At 40.8% G+C, this 18,013-nt stretch overlaps 1 protein-coding gene across 1 annotated transcript in view; it reads left to right on the top strand.

The window, feature by feature from the left end:
- The window catches only part of lrrc4cb (leucine rich repeat containing 4C, genome duplicate b), a 91,225-nt gene extending 73,672 nt beyond the window's left edge, over positions 1-17,553 (top strand). The window contains exon 2 of the mRNA XM_015976470.3: positions 12,782-17,553. Coding sequence (XP_015831956.1) covers positions 12,809-14,704 — 1,896 coding nt within the window. The 5' untranslated portion in view covers positions 12,782-12,808 and the 3' untranslated portion in view covers positions 14,705-17,553. The remainder of the gene's footprint in view (positions 1-12,781) is intronic.
- Positions 17,554-18,013: the final 460 nt, after the last annotated feature.

Genomic DNA, 18,013 nt, shown 5'->3' with positions numbered 1-18,013 from the left:
AAAGTTCATGCACCTCTGAGCCAACGCTGTTCCGCCGTCCTCTGCTTTTCCTTGGTGAGAGTGCCACTCTGTACAGTATGTATGAAGCCAATTAACAAGATTGTCACTTCTGGCTGAGTCACACTAACATACTGCTGCTCTGTGCCATGTTTTCATTTAGTTCAATCAGCCTCAACTCTGCAGTGATGCCCCTACACTTGCAGTTTGCCAATTTTGAAAATCTCCTTTTTGAAATGCAGTCATGGGAGCAGATTGGTAGGCTAGACAAGTGACACGCATACTAAGAGTGCCCTAGCATTCAGTCAGTCTTCCACCCAGGGCATCCTGTCTTAATCCCTTTGCTGAGACCAGACAGAGTCTTTGCAAAGTGCATTTGAACATGGGAGATCCCTGCAGATTATTTAGCCTTGCAATTATCATAATGGAGGCAGCGTAAGACAGTACGTGAATAGGAATCAAAGTATCACTTGAAAGGTGTCTCTTTGCCCTCTTCCCTTCCTCCTGTTCTGGAAGATTTTTATTTTTCGCCCACTTTACTAAAATTAAAACAAAAGATAAACCTATCAGCTATTTACAAATGCACACATCATAACTTTTTTCAGAAAAGAAATTAAAACATGAATTGTTTATTTATTGCTTGGTCCTGTTTAGGGTTGCAGGTAGCTGGTGTCTGTCTCTAGAGGTCACTGGGCAGAAGGATTAGTACACCCTTCACAGGCCCCCAGTCCATTATGAGGCCACACATGAAGATGAATAAAACAGACATTATCGATGCACACCCACACTTAGGGAATATTTAAAGCCACCAATTAACCAAACATACACATATTTGGTCTTTGAGAAGAAACCCAGAAAAAAAAAAACATGAGATAATGTGCAAATTCCTGCAAAGCAATGTGGAATTGCACCATCATTAAATCCTACAGTATTTCAAAGCAAGAGCATGTGAACTATTTTGAATTAAAGAAAAAAAAACATTGGGCTTTAAGGTGTAGCCTGTTTTTAATAGCATCTTAAACTCATGCATGTTTTGGAGTTTCCTGTAGTGTTTGGTCCTGACTTTTATGTGTACTCAGCATTGTAGTCCACACCAACACAGGTTTAATCAGAGCTGCTCAGAATAGCATGTCCTTAAGATCTGAGTCATATTTTATAATTTATACTTAATACATGTAATTATTACTGAAATTCATTACTTTGAAAAAAGTGACAAGGCTACCCCCCCCCCCCCCACACACACACACACACAAATTTGATAAATAAACATAACTGTTTAGGTGAAGCTGCTGTAGCTGTGTCTATCACCTAACTAACCTGTAGGATAGTTGTTTGTTTGAGGGCAAGTCATGGATTTTTAAGGCTGACATTGTGCTTAAAAAAGGGTAGTTTTTTTTAAGTTTAGACTTAACCAGGTTCTGTCAATAAGGAGATATAATGATGAGTTACTTCAATGAAGTTTGCTTTGTTGTTTTCATGCTTCTGAGTTAGGGACACAGAATTACAGTGATTTTAAAGTTAGTTCATAAAATACAATGACAGCTAACAGGTAAGGACGGTGTTTACTTGGCCTGTGGCTTATTCTTTGCAATCCTTAGTTTTCAGGGCCATGAGAGGTGTTGTCTAATCACTATTTTACATTTAAAATCAGAAACAAGACAATGACTTAAGCAAAAGTTGTTTCAGACCTGTTATCATAGCGCACCGCCTGATGGTAAATTGAAATGTGCCTGCATTATAGGTTTTGCACTTTAAAATAATTGTCTGTCAGACCATAATTTCAGATGGCAAATTGATTTCTCTTAATTCTCCCCTTCATTTAACTGAATGTTAAAAAGGATAGAAAATGAGCCTAGTCTGTTAAATATGTTATGATTTTCAGTAGAATAATTGGATCATTTAGAAGTGCTGCTTTTATGTAACACTGGTCACTTCTGAGTAGAGGACAGAGGTGAGGATGAGGGCAGAGGACAAGTGTACCAGCTCTAGAGGGTGAACAAGGAGACTGTGGGCCTTCCGTAAGCTCTCTAGACTGTTTTGTCTCCACATGCAGGAGAGTATTAGTAATGTGTCCTAGGGGAATAGATACAGAATGAAAAGAAATGGCATGGTCAGATTTCTAACTCGAGTGTATTTTACCAGTCAGTATAGTGTGTGCACTAATACAGTATAGTGGAATAAATTTAATTCCCTAAAGTTCCAGTAACAAACCGCTATGGTAAATAATGCAGAGTAATTTAACCATACTTTTTAATCTTATTTTCTGAAATATGCACACACACACACACACACACACACACACACACACACACACACACACACAGTCAAAGCTGCTTGAACAAGAAAATGAACTAATAGATGGATGTTTTATATATATATATATATATATATATATATATATATATATATATATATATATATATATAATATCTTTTATATAATATTTTTTATATAGCGCCTCTCAAGATAAAAATCACAAAGCGCTTCACAAAAAATGCATTACATTTAAGGATAAGACATTTTAAAAAAAAAAAAGATTGAAATATGTTTAAAATGAGAGAAATTAATTATAACTGTGACAAAATAATAATAATGTAAGGTACGGGAGAGAGAACGTGAATAAGAAAGAAGGAAATCAGTGGATCACAGGGAAAGGTGGAATAAGTAGAAAGACTAAGAATAAAGAGAGAGTGGTGAAGAAGGTCACACCAAAGCCAACTTGAGCAAGTGAGTTCTCAGCTGCGTTTTAAAGGAGTTCACTGAGTCCACTGATCTCAGGCTCAGGGGCAGAGAGTTCCAGAGTCTGGGGGTCACAGCAGCAAATGATCTATCACCTTTGGTCTTTAGCCTGGTGCGCTGCACAATCAGTAGGCTTTGATCACTGGACCTCAGGGACCTGCTGGGGGGTGTAGGGACTACGAAATCACCAATGTAAGATGGTGCTTGTCCATGTAAGGCCCTAAAGACCAGAACCAGGATCTTGAAATGAACCCTGAAGTTGACTGGCAGCCAGTGAAGCTGGAGGAGAAGCGGGGTGATGTGGGTATATTTGGAGGACTTGGTCAGAAGCTGAGCATAGGCACTCTGAACCACCTGTAGACGGTTCAGGGAGGTTCTGCTCAGACACGTGAAAAGAGAGTTACAGTAGTCTAAGCGTGAGGAGATGAAGGTGTGGATAACTGTCTCAAGTTCAGAGCGGGACAGAATGGGACTCAGCTTAGCAATGTTCCTGAGATGGAAGAAGGAAGAACGAATAAGAGAACTGACATGAGAATTCAGGATGAGAGCTGGGTCAAAGGTCACGCCAAGATTCCTGAGAGAGGGTTTGATGTGAGAAGCAAGCTGACCAAAAGAGTCTCTGACTCTGGGAACCAGCTTGTCTGGGGCACAGATGAGGATCTCAGTCTTATCTTCATTCAGCTGAAGAAAGCTCCCAGCCATCCAGGTTTTGATAGAGTCCAAGCAGATGTGTAACAGCTGCAGCTTAGACATCCCATGGGGCTTAAAGGAGATGTACAGCAGATAGAGGAGGATAAGTAGAGGCCCCAGCACAGAACCTTGAGGGACACCATGGGTGCGGGACGTGGTGAAAAACTTAAACTCGGAGACGGCCACAGAGAAGGAACGCTCAGGCAGATAAGAGGAGAACCACTCCAGAGCAGATCCTGATAGACCTACCCAGTCTCTCAGCCTCTCCAGTAGCAGGTGATGGTCAACAGTGTCAAAGGCTGCAGTCAGGTCCAGCAGGACCAGAACAGAACAGTCCCCTGCATCACTGTGAGTCAGAAGGTCATTAGAGACCCTAAGAAGAGCTGTTTCAGTAGAATGAGCTCTACGAAAACCTGACTGGAAGCAATCATAGATGTTATGTTCATCAAGAGCAGCTGTGAGTTGTTTAGCCACAACTTTTTCCAAGTCCTTGGAGATGAACGGAAGTTTAGAGATGGGTCTGAAGCTGCTATGGAGAGAGGGGTCGAGACTCTGCCTTTTAGGAAGCCGGTAGATTACACCGTTCTTAAAGTAAGCAGGGACTTGACCAGAAACCAGAGAAGCATTAATTATAGAGAGCACACTGGGACCAATGGACTGAAAAGCATGTTTTAAGAAAGATGAGGGTAAGATGTCGAGGGAGCATGCAGAGGTCTTCATTGAGTTAACTAGTTTGGTTAACTCAGGCAAAGAAACAGGAGCAAAGCTATCAAGGATGACGGGCCGGTTTGGAGTCGGGAGAGGCAGCAATAAGGCTGAGGGAGAGATGCTAGATCTAGAGAGATCTAGAGAGAGAGATATGCATGGTCATCAGGAGTTAAACTAAAATTAAAAATGACATTATTAAAATAAAATTACATTAAGTTGAGAAAAGATAGAGCTATAGATAAAATACACCACAGTTGGGAATTTGTATTTAAAAGACGTTCATCTACTAGAGCACCTGTATTTTTGCTCAGTAAAACTCAGTGAGTTTTATCCATTATTGTGTTTGTTTTTGCTGACTAGCTGTGAAAGTCATCCTTTATACAATATATTATTATGTTCTGAGAGTCCCATTATATTCTCTAAAAGGATGTCCTCTTACCACTTTAACTGGTTCCTGTTTGTCTTTTGCTGAAAGATAATAAGTAAGTTATGATCACATTAAACATGATTCATACATGTACCTCTGCCTTTTCTGATTCCAGCTAGGTTTAAAAATGACTGCAGTAGACCTGGATGTAACAAGTAAACAAGAGAATGAAAATTTATGAAGGAAATGCACATACGTTTGCCTTTCTGAGGCTAGTTTTGTCAACAGAAGGACAATCATTCCCTCCCCTTTTACAAGAAGGAGAGGACTGCTGATAAGTCAGCAGCTTCTTCCTGTAGATTTATTTCCCAAACACCAGCACTCAGAGTGCTGAGGCTACGATGGAGGTGGGGGATTGCTCTATTTCAGGTCGAGAGTGAAGCACATCCAGTCCCCATGTCACTGATAGTAGCTAGGGATGATGGTCTGCAGTGCCAGATTTTAAATCTGCCAACCCCCATGATCCTTTGGGATTCACACAAACAATTGCGCAAATATGCACTAACAGTTCTGCAAATACAGAAATGCTTGCAGGTTTTTCAAGTCTAGTTTACATCGAGGCAACATAAAACAACAGGAAAATGGTCAAATGTGAATGACCAACATGTCAAAACAAGTAGTTACTGCAGCGTAAAAGGGCAGTAATGTTTTCAGCAAATGTGCAATGCTTTCCATCTTAAAGGGATACTTTGCAAAATGTTCATATTTTTAAATAATTTTCTTAAGCCAGTATGTGCTAAAATAAGAAAATGCCATTTGCAACTTCAGACAGATGGGCCACTCAGTTGGGACTTGGGTAAGAAATTAAGCTGAAATACCTTGTGCTGCAGACTGGTTCCAGCACGTTTCCTGCATGTTTTAGATCATGAACACAGCTCATTTGTTAAATTTAGTGATGAATCACTCCTGTAGACACCAAGGAAGGCTGGGGAGGCATGTCAACGGTTAGATTAAGGTTTTAACTAGACCAACACACAGCAAGGAAATAGGTTTTGCTCTTAGTTCTACAAACGGACACTAGGGGGTGCTAAAAGCAAGCCAAAACTGCCTAGTGTCTCCCTTTGAAATATATATATTTTTGTTATTTGTAAGTTGTAAAACTGTTTCTTTTCCACACGATCACAAAGGAGTAAAATGTACAGAATTGGTTTAAGAATGCAACTATTGCACTTTTCCATATTCAACTGTTGAATGCAAAACATCATCAGATTCCAAAATTATGTTAAAGCAGTGGTGGACCGACCGTCTGTGAGTTCTGGAGACCCCCAGAATGACTGGTGTGCTCTAGTGCCAGTGTTGGGCCTTTCACTTATTTTATTTGAAAGTGGGCATGTTGTTGAAATACAACGACAACAACAACAACAACAATGTTGTGGTCACAAACATACCAGCTGCTCATGATCATGAGACAAGATAGATGCTAAATCTCTCGGTGTAAACTGGAAATTACATTTTACAGCAGCCCTGACTATTATACTGTAAATATCTTATGCATTCTGTCTTATACTTAGGTTCATAGTCTTTCAGTCCATGTTACCAATAGTATTATTGGTGTAAATATTATTAATATGTAGGAAAACATCCATACACATTGGCCTAAGTCTGTCTGAGCTCAGAAGCAGTACAGAATCAGATGACTTCACTGATGAATTTGAATCCAGAAAAAGGAGATGTGTGCATCTGCAGAAGGCATCTTCCATTGTTTAAAGAGTCTGTTCATTTAGTCTGTGCTTACTAAACCTAAATGCCACTAATGATAGTCATTTTGTAATTGGGGAGTAGGGGGGGCACAAAATTCCCCTTTTTTGTGTCACTAATCAGATAAAATTTTCACTAATAACCAGTCTCACCCCAATCCCTGCAGATGGCCGGACTCAAGGAGATATCCCAAGGCTGAATATTTGTCCCAGTCTGCCCCTGAGTCAAAGTGTTGTAGTTCACGCTGACGAATTTGATGCAGAAGAACATTTGGTGTTCTTGTCCTTGAAAATGAGTAAAACGGTTAGTGAGCTGGCAAAAATAAAATCTCGGATTGATGAATTTGCCTGTTAAACCCAAATTTAACTGATTTTTTCACATTTATTTGATTATCCAGTTCATTTTGAAATAGGACATTTTTCAGATATTTTTCTAGTTTTATATAACATAATGCTGTTTTCCAATTTTTATGTTTTATTTTATTTTAATAAAAACATTTAAAAAGCAGTTTAATAGATAAAATTATATCTCTTACTTTGGAAAAAAGAAATGGTAAAAGTCATTATTATCCTTTGATTTGGAATTATCATTTAAGTGTGTCTCCAGGGCATATTGTCTGCTTCCTGGTTTTGAGCGTCCCAGATGGCATGTGAGCTAACAACATCGGCACAAAGGAGGTGGAAAAGAAAAAAAAATGCAATAAATGAATGCAAATGCCATAAATTGGCAATGTGTTGAATGGATTGGCACAATGATACTCAGCTCATCAGACAGCCTTTTTAGTGGCCATAGGCTTATTGTTGTGAGGCTTGCCCAATTTTGTTTCACTTAACACTTGCTATCAATTACATACTAATGATTAACTGCAAATGATCAGTAATTTACTAATCAACAACCCCCTTTACTTTGGTTTAGACATTTTCCTCTTTATCCTAACTAGATAATGACATGTTAAATGTATTTTAATGTATAGTTCCAAAAAAAATTAAATAAAATTGAACTGACTTTTGCATTTTTTAAAGAGTTGTGTTGTGATAAACACGGGATGAAAACTTTATTAGAACATGATTCTTTCGGCAGATTCTACAAATGCAGATGCAGATTTTCCGTTTTGTCCCTGGGTTGGTCTAAACCTGTTGTACATAAAAGATCTGAAATTCTGCTTAGAACCCCGCAGGGAAATGCTAAACACACCAACAACTTTCCACAAACACCAAGATCAAAATGTGACAACAAAGCACGTTACTCCATAAAGCAACAGTTTGTGCTCTTTGTTCCATCCTCCCAGATTTGCTTTCCCAAATTTGATTTGTTTGGAACAGTTTTAGCATGTTTCATATTCTTAAAATGAGAGAGGAAAGAGATGTTTGTTTTCAACTGTGAGCTTACTTTCTTCATAAAAATACATGTTTGAGCTTTTCTTACAAGCAGGATTTTATGCTACATGGAAATTCCCCAAAAAACTCTAATTGTCCCACAACGTGAGCGTACAGCTTCCTTGTGCACCTTGATTAAAACATGTTTTCTTTACACTTTTCCAACAAGTTCATTATAACCAACGTGTATGGCAAATCTCAACGCAGCTAAACCCAAAGCCAGTGACTGCTGTTGCAGCAGGGTGGGTGTGTTTTATTTTTTAATTTTTTTACTGGCAGGATTTTAAATGTAAGCGGCTACTGCTCTCCATTCCTCTGAACACATGTTGAGCACAGCTAGATGGAAATTAATCCATGCAGTGTTGCACCAACAAAGGAGAAAGATCTTTTTTCAACAGTAATATATATTCCATTTCTTTGTGTAATGATCCATAAAGGACTATAAAATGTATTCACGTTAAATGCATTATGAATAAGGCATGTTGCCAAGGCTAGAATTACTCTTGGAGTGGTAGATCAACAGGCTCATCTCTTTACGCATTCTTGTGGAATTGCAAACTGATACATTGTATTGACAGCAGATAATCACTGTCAGTGTGTTTGCCATGTCTGACATTTTCTTCTCTTTGGTGGCTGTGCGGGGATTGTTGGAATTCCAGCCAGACAAAATGAGTTCCAGCCTGTGGGAGGCCTTATTCAATCTGATTCCCCTGCAGAGGCTTGTCTCTATGCAGCACGGCTATTGTGGCAGACTGGCTGGTGCAAAAATCAAGCTAAATGTAGACTCATTTCTTCTGATTAAGTCAGCCACTCATCCTGACTGGAGAGCATTTCCACCTCAGTTAACAATTTTTACAGTTTAGAAAACACCTGTCATAATATACTTGTTTCTCCGTGCTTGTGGGCTGACAGAGAGAGACGATTAACAGATAATGTTGGTTGTAAGAGCCAGAAAAGAGCCATGAAGAACCCAGTAGGAGGACGCGCTGTGTACTGTTAATATTTCCCTCCTCTTTTTGTGATAGATAAGGGTGCTTTGTTCTTGGCACAGGCATCAACTGCACTGCAGAACAGTGTCTGAATGACTTAACAGCACAGCTTGACACGCCGTCAAATTTTATACTTTACACACAAACAAACACACATACAAAAAGCTATATGTTTGTTAAAGTGCATGTATTGATTTATTTGTAGGTTGCAATGTAAGAAGGTGGGAAAAAAATGAGCTGAACGATGAGTTGAGTCAAACACATCAACACCGCAGAGTGGAAGTGGGAGGTACAGGCTGTGCTCTGTGTGTAAGATGCTCCTGGTTTATTTTTATCAGCATTTCAGGCGTGTTCCTTGACATGTTGGTTCGTTGGACTATTCCAATGTACCCTGATCAAATTTTAATACCCCTGAAGAAAGAAATTCTTTATTGGAAACTTGATTTGGGAGAAAAGTTCATCCATGGTTATGGTTGATTTTAGAAAAATCAGACATTAGATTAAGAATTGAGCCATTTGTCATGAATTTATGAGTAAAATGTGTTGCATCGATATAAAAAGCAAATGGCACAGGTAGACTGCTCTGACTCATAAAGCTGTAATCATAAATCAATAAAAAAGGCACAAAAATCAGATGAGATTTTCCAAAGGCAGCCTGGATTTTATAATATGTTAACAAAAAATGAGATTTGTATGGAATACAATAAAAACCAAAGGACTTTTTTTGGCACAAATACCAAAAATGCCAAGCATCTCCATACATTGCCGGGTTCATAAAACATTTTTTCTTCCATGATTAAATTATTTCTCATTGACATTCAGCCCATCTTTGTCTGAAGATAATGCCTGTCTGAGTTTACCAGTCCAACAAATTGTACAATTTCCTTTGAGCTCTTCATTATGAAGCTTTTATGTATTGAATAATGAATGTTTTGTAATCCTACTACGAGAAAGGATGCTCAATGCAGATCCATCATCTTATGTTGACTCTGCAAATTGGGGACCATCCAGGGTTAGAGAGCAAACAAGAGTCCTGTTATATTGCAGAAACAAGTAGATGTTAAACTTGGTCTGCTTCCGTGTCTGCCACAAAACATTTGCACAAACATACTGCCAATCACTATCAAATATCAAAACATGTCAATTTGTCTATTAAAGGTTTGGAAATGTCAAATTTATTTAGTGTCTAGTCAGTGGCTCAGGAGTTGGAAGCGTGTCCACTGTTGGTGGGTTGCTGGTTCAGTCCTCAGTTGCATCTGTCTTGTGTCCTTGGGCAGGGCACTTCACCCACCTCATCTGCTGGATGGTAGTTAGAAGGCTTGGTGGTTATGATTGTTTGGCAGCTGTTGCGGCAATGTAGCTTATCAGCATTGGGTAAATAGGTGTTGTGTGCTGCTTTTACAATCAAACGGATGAATGACTGGGAAAAGCACAGGCGTACAAGCCATTTAACATGCTTCTAGTTTTTTTTTTGTTTTTTTATTATTGATTGATTATTGAGCCTTCCTGGTAAGGTCTATTCAGGGGTTCTGGAGAGGAGGGTCCATCGGACTGTTGAAGATCTCTGACCCCTTCCAATCTGGCTTTCTGAAGCAGCACTCAACCGAGACTGCTCTAGTAAGGGTGCATAATGACCTCCTAATAGCTGCTGATGCAGGGAAATGCTCTGTCATGGTCCTGCTCGACCTCAGTGTAGCTTTTGACACTGTAGACCACAACATTCTACTAAACAGGTTAAAGGCCCTGGCTGGGATCTCAGGTTCTGCTCTAGACTGGCTCTCTTCTTATGTCACCAACAGAACATTCACAGTGAAGTCCGAAACCTTCTCTTCAGATACTGCCTCTCTAACATGCGGGGTCCCACATGGTTCAGTTCTAGGGCCTCTACTATTCACATTCTATATTCTTCCCCTAGCTGGCATCGTTCAGTCTTTCCCAGACATCTCTTACCACATCTATGCTGATGATATACAGCTCTATATGTCCTTTATGCCACACCAGTTGGACAGGCTGGCCACCCTTGTACTCTGCCTGACCCAGATCAGTAACTGGCTGTCCAGCAACTTTCTTGTCCTCAATGCTAACAAGACAGAGACCCTGATCGCTGCACCCCTGGAACTTCAGCCAAAAATCGAGCAAGAAATTGCCTCTTTTTGCCCATCAGCCAAGGCCAACATTAGAAACCTAGGAGTTATTTTTGATCCAGTTTTAAGTTTAGACTCACACGTCAAAACCATCTCCCGCTCTTGTTTCTTCCAACTAAGAAACATTTCAAAAGTCCGTAAACTGGTTTCTACTGCAGATCTGGAAAAATCATCCATGCCTTTGTATCATCATGCTTAGACTATTGCAATGCTCTTTTTACTGGTCTCAGCAAAACCTCCCTCTCACACCTTCAAGCCATCCAAAATGCAGCAGCCAGACTCCTAACCAAATCCAGCAGAGGAGCTCACATCACCCCAGTTTTACAGTCCCTCCACTGGCTCCCGGTAGAATATAGAATTCAGTTTAAAGTTTTAGTCCTGACCTATAGAGCTCTTAACAACCAGGCTCCAAGCTACCTATCTGAGCTTTTATCCCCACACACCACCTCTCGGAAACTCAGATCCACATCTGAAAACCTCCTGGCTGTTCCTCGAACCAGACTGAAAACCAAAGGGGACAGGGCCTTTCAGACTATTGTCCCCAGACTTTGGAACAGTCTGCCTTCAAATCTCCATCTCTCTAACACTGTAGATGTCTTTAAAAATCATCTAAAAACTCACCTTTTCATCCAGGCGTTCCCTCCCTAAATGTTCTAAAAGATGGCTTTGTTCGGGTTCACACATTCACTTTGTTTATACTCCTGATTTTATTTACTATTTATCACTGCTATTGTTTTTCTGATGTTTTTATTGGTTAGAGGTATTTGCCCTGATCTTACTCATGTTGTACAGCGCTTTGTGATTTATATCTGTGAAAGGCGCTCTATAAATAAACTTTTACTTACTTACTTACTTACTTACTCTGACACGGGCTGTTAGGTCCCTGTATGATCGGTGTCAGAGCTTGATCCACATTGCAGGCAGTAAGTCGGGCTCGTTCCCAGTGAGAGTTGGACTCCGCCAAGGCTGACCTTTGTCACTGATTCTGTTGATAACCTATATGGACAGGATTTCTAGGCACAGCCAAGGTGTGGAGGGCATCCGTTTTGGTGGCCTGAGGATCAGGTCACTGCTTTTTGCAGATGATGTGGTCCTTTTGGCTTCATCCGAACGTGATCTTCAGTTTTCGCTGGAGCGGTTTGCAGCCGAGTGTGAAGCAGCTGGGATGAGAATCAGCTCATCTAAATCTGAGACCATGGTCTTGATTAGGAAAAGGGAAGAATGCCTTCTCCGGGTCAGGGATGATGTCTTGCCCCAAGTGGAGGAGTTTAAGTATCTCGGGGTCTTGTTCACGAGTGAGGGAAAACTGGAGCGTGAGATTGATGGGCGGATTGGTGCTGCATCTGCAGTGATGCAGGCGTTGTACCGGTCTGTTGTGGCAAAGAGAGAGCTGAGGCAGAAGGCAAAGCTCTCGATTTACTGGTCGATCTACGTTCCTACCCTCACCTATGGTCATGAGCTATGGGTAGTGACCGAAAGAACGAGATCGCGGATACAAGCGGCCAAAATGAGTTTTCTCCGAAGAGTGGCTGGGCTCTCCCTTAGAGACAGGGTGAGAAGCTTGGTCATTCGGGAGGGGCTCGGAGTAGACCCGCTGCTCCACCACATCGAGAGGAGCCAGTTGATGTGGCTCGGGCATCTGGTCAGGATGCCTCCTGGATGCCTCTCTGATGAGGTTTTCCGGGCACGTCCAGCCGGGAGGAGACCTAAAGGTACACCCAGAACACGGTGGAGGGACTATGTCTCTCACATGGCCAGGGAATGCCTTGGGATTGCCCCAGAGGAGCTGGCCCAAGTTGCTGGAGAGAGGGAAGTCTGAGCCTCTCGCCTTAGGCTACTGCCCCCGCAACCCGACTCCGGATAAGTGGACAAAAATGGATGGATGGATGGATGGACGGATGATTATTGATTGATGTTATTGATTGAATGTATCACTTCTAAACTCCTTAATATTTTACATAGTTTTTACATAGTTTTTAACAATGTTGATCTTTTTTGTCTTTTTTTTTTCAGAGAACACAAACACCAGATGAACTATGAATGCTGAACACAATGATCTCCTCCCTCCAGCGCCAGACAATGAGAGGTCGTAGGCTGAAGGGGGCGCTGTCCAACCCCCTCTTTGTGCTGCTTTTGGCCCTTCAGATCCTGGTGGTGGCTGGACTAGTCCGTGCTCAAACCTGTCCTTCTGTCTGCTCATGCAGTAACCAGTTCAGCAAAGTCATATGCACTAGGCGTGGTCTACGGGACGTTCCAGATGGCATTTCTACCAATACCCGGTACCTGAATCTCCAGGATAACCTTATCCAAGTAATCAAAGTGGACAGTTTCAAGCATCTGCGCCACCTGGAGATCTTGCAACTGAGCAAGAATCATATTCGCAGCATAGAAATTGGGGCTTTTAATGGGCTTGCCAGTCTCAACACACTGGAGCTCTTTGATAATCGACTGATGACAATCCCCAATGGAGCATTTGAGTACTTGTCCAAGCTTAAGGAATTGTGGCTAAGGAACAACCCCATCGAAAGTATACCATCATATGCCTTCAGCCGGGTTCCCTCTCTTCGAAGGCTTGATCTAGGTGAGCTTAAGCGTCTATCCTACATTTCTGATGGGGCATTCAAGGACTTGAGCAACCTGCGTTACTTGAACTTGGGAATGTGTAACCTCAAGGAGATCCCTAACATCCTACCTTTAATTAGGCTAGAAGAGCTAGAAATGTCTGGTAACCAGCTAACTGTTATCAAGCCCAGCTCATTTGCAGGGTTGGTGAACCTTCAGAAGCTTTGGATGATGCATGCCCAGGTCCAAACTATTGAGAGAAATTCTTTTGATGATCTTCAGTCACTGGTGGAGCTGAACCTGGCTCACAACAACCTGACCTTTTTACCACATGACCTCTTTACACCATTGCATCGTCTGGAAAGAGTCCACCTTCATCACAACCCTTGGAACTGCAACTGTGATATTTTGTGGCTTAGCTGGTGGCTTAAGGAAACCGTACCGGCCAACACCAGCTGCTGTGCACGTTGCTATACTCCTTCAGCCTTCAAAGGTCGCTACATTGGAGAACTGGACCACAGCTACTTTCAGTGTGATATCCCAGTCATTGTAGAGCCACCGAGTGACTTGAATGTAACTGAAGGCATGGGTGCTGAGCTTAAATGTCGTACAAGCTCGCTGACCTCCATCTCCTGGCTCACACCAAATGGCTCTTTGGTAACCCATGGGGCTTATAAGGTGCGATTGTCTGTACTCAATGATGGGACATTAAACTTTACTAGTGTGACAATGCAGGACACTGGGACTTACACCTGCATGGTTAGCAACACAGCAGGCAACATTTCTGCATCTGCTGTGCTCAATGTTACTTCCGTGGAAAACAGTGGAGTAACCTATTTTACGACAGTAACCGTGGAGACGATTGAGAATCCTGGGGATGATGGCCAAACATTACTTCCCCCCTTTGATTGGGCCTCATCTTCAACTACAAAGGGCACTCCAGTTTCAACACGGACCACAGAGCGGACTTACACTATTCCAGTTCTTGATCGGGATGGAGAGGGAGCCCTCAATGGTCTAGATGAGGTGATGAAAACCACCAAGATTATTATTGGCTGCTTTGTGGCCATTACTCTTATGGCTGCTGTGCTGTTGGTTATTTTCTACAAGATGAGGAAGCAGCATAATCAACAGGACCCCGATGGCCCGGCGTCCTCCATGGAAGTCATTACTGTTGAAGAAGAGCTTGCGGGTGTTGCTGCTATGGAGAGACATCTATCACTTCCTCCATTGGAGCACTACAACCACTACAATACCTACAAGAGCACTTACCACCACCCTCCAATGCTCAGTGCCATACACAGCTCAGCCACACAAGAACCTTTACTGATTCAAGCTTGCTCAAAAGACAATGTCCAAGAGACGCAAATCTAATGAATTTGAGATCAAATCCATTATTACCGGTTTTAAACTTGGGATACAATGGATCAAAACTTTAAAATGAAAAAAATTAATAACAGTAAAATACATAAAACGCTGTTGACTTGACAGTTGATCTTGACTGTGGCACTTAATCAGCATTTGGCAAAGGGACAAATATGATACTTTAAAAAGGATCTTTACAAAAACCAAGATTATTTATTGAAATATGTCTAGTGGCCAAATGACGAAAAACAATTTGTGATAGCTTTTTAGCTCATTTTATTTCTCTCTCTGTGTGTAATACTGCTCAAGGGAAAGAATGGTTTATTAAAAGTGAATCTGAAAGGCATCAAAAGCTGCTTAGAACACCAATGTTGGTTTTGCTCCTGTGCTAGAATGGATGCAGTGTCATTAATCCAAATGTATTGATTGAGCTAAAAAAATATGTATTTTGCTCGGGCATTTATTTGAAAGTTACTCAGAAGACTACATTTGTTGTAGAGGAACTTTATAACACTTCAAACTAAAATGTTGGGGTATTCTCCTTTCCATAATAATCTAGATGTCACTCAAAATGAGATTAGATCATTAAACGACACAGCTCTGGATTATATCACAGTGAAACCAGCATGCCTGTGGAGCAAATCTAGCAAATGAGTAGATGCACATTTCCCCCGTGGCTCCTAAACAACAGCCATACATCCTTCACTTTAATTACGATAAAGGTCTTGCTCTCATTCCCCCTCCTCAGTTTTCTCTAGACTTTTACCCTTAACCGTTTTCCTTCTGATCTCTCTTTTTATATCTGAATTATTCAGTGTCCAGGTCGATCTTATCCTTGTTTCCTCTTCACTTTCTCTTTTCTGTTTTGCTTCATTTTCATCTGTGTCACTGAGCTTGAGCACGTCCCTCACTCGTCACCATCTCTCATTTGTCTAGCCTGTCCCCTCTTGTGTGTGCGCTGCACAACGGCAGAATATTTCTTAGGAAAATGAAAGGTAGCATAAGGTTGTGGTCCGTAGCCTCCCTGTTAACCTGGTAATGATCTACGTCCTCTCTGTGTTGCAGCACCTTGCCATCACCCCAGGGTCACACGAGTTCAGGCGCTGATAGTCCATCTGTTAGTACAGATAAAAAGGCAAATGAGGCTGCTTTGTAATGTAGTGTGACCCTGTCAGACGAAATGCAGACAGGGCTAACGTACTCAGTGAAGCAGCTAGGAACCTGCAACAAAATAGGAGAAGATGGGTTGTAGCTCATTAATCTGTATCAGCAGTTCATTTCCAGACTAACAGAAGAAAGCTGATAAGAAAGCAGCGTGAGACTTTGTGCCTAATATCTCACAGGGGGCAGAGGCTTTTGATATTGAAGCGACCCCTGCTCAGTCTCATTTTTGGCAGATGAAAAACACACAGACACTTTGATGCTGCATTGTTTATGGATCATCAAAACAATGGCTCTCTTTCAGTTTACTTACATGCTGTCCATTTAGCATTAGAAATAAAGACAGCTTAAACAAGGGGAAATTAGGAGTGAGAAAAAAGGACAGCGGTTTTGGGAGAGAGGAGCAATATTAATGCCAACGATGATCATAAAGGGTCTTCAAACAGAGATACTGCAGATATGAGGGGAGAGAAGAGGAAAAATAGATAAGAAATAAGGACGCAAACTAGCCATCAGCCTGTCGCCATGGAAACAGTGACTTTGAGCAGAAAGTAAGAAGAGGTAGATATGCCTTTTGCTTTGTTCTCGGTGCAACAAGCGTATTTTAATTTCCTACTGGCAAATTCAGAAATGAAACAGATTGTTAACAAATGTGGCTTGATGGTGTTTATGCATAGCTTTGGACTTGACTAACCCATGGCATCGCAAATAATAACCTCGTATTAAAGTAACAATATCTCTTTTTTGCTCTCTTTGTTAGTCCCATCATCATTTTCAACTCTTGATCATTTTGTCATACAATTCCTTGTCTTATTTCTGGTTTGGTTTGCATTTTTTTACTGTGTCTGTTATGTTAATGTTGTTATAAAAAGAAGAAGGAAACAGAAAATGCATTTTCTGATTGGTCATGCATTAAGGATGGACAATCAAAGAAAGATTAGTCACTGAAACAGGAAGTACTCACCATCAGCCTTTTACCGTGAGGAACAGAAGTGCCGTAAATGGTGATGGCAGCGAGTAAGCCATTCTTTCCCTTTTCACTGTTTTCTTTTTTCAATGCTCAATTCATTTTCAATGCTTTTGGTGGAGTAATGATTCAGTGTTCTTGCTGGCCACAGTGAAAAAAAAATGTTCTGAATTTTTTCATATATATATTTGAGGGTTGTGAGTTAATCAGGATGAATGGGATATCTGTGTACCTGTAGTCACTTAGGCAGGATGGCGTATGTGCAGAGATAAAAAAAATGCTGGAATGGAGTTGAATGAAGACTGTGAGACAGTGTTGGACTCAACATACCAGCAGACTGAGCTTGTTTTTTGTGCAAAGCCCTCAGCCAAGGTGATCAAGTTCTTGCGTGTCATTCTGCCAACTGTCCATGTAAGGGAAGGGTTATTGTATGTGGAGACATTCTCTCTCATTTTTGGAGAGAAAAATCATCACATGGCTAAATTTTTACAAAAAATATTTTCAAAAACATAATGCAAAAAAAGAACAAAAAAAGTATTCAGATCATAATTTTACATGTGCTCCTGTTGTTAAAAAAAGACAAAAAATGCTAAACAAAAACAAGAAAAAAGGCAGTGCTTGTAAGGAGTCTAACTAATTTCCTTGAGGATGATGTTCAATTATTGATACCTGAGATTGTAGTTCATACTGTACATGAATACAAATAAAAATTACAATTCTTCTTTTCCAATATATTTGAATGTATCATTATTAGAAATTCAGATTTCATTTTGTGGTTTGTTTATTTTAACACTGAATGTTTAAATGAGTACAAAAGGGTTAGGGTGAATATATACAACACATTTTTCAGTAATGTGTGTGTGTGGGGGGGGGGGGGGGTAACACCTGCAATGGTGCACATCTGCTCTGTTTATGTATTACCTACCTAATGTCACAGTACAGGATAAAACTATTACTTATTACAGATCAAAAAAATCTGAAGATGTGGGTCACTCATTTAATCAATACATTTGTAGTGGTCTCTGGCAGGATTAAATGGCTTGTAAGCCATACCTTGGGGAATAAAAAGCTCCGTTGTGCCTGTTTGAGGACCTAGAAGTCAGCTGGAGGAGAAAGTAGCTTCAGATAACAAGATTTGGACTTTCCCGCTGACTCTGTTTGCTATGCAACTCTGATGTTTTATCTCCACA

Source organism: Nothobranchius furzeri, chromosome 9 (genome assembly GCF_043380555.1).
Source record: "Nothobranchius furzeri strain GRZ-AD chromosome 9, NfurGRZ-RIMD1, whole genome shotgun sequence".
Classification (NCBI taxonomy): Eukaryota; Metazoa; Chordata; class Actinopteri; order Cyprinodontiformes; family Nothobranchiidae; genus Nothobranchius; species Nothobranchius furzeri.
This window is presented reverse-complemented; position numbering and strand designations above follow the sequence as displayed.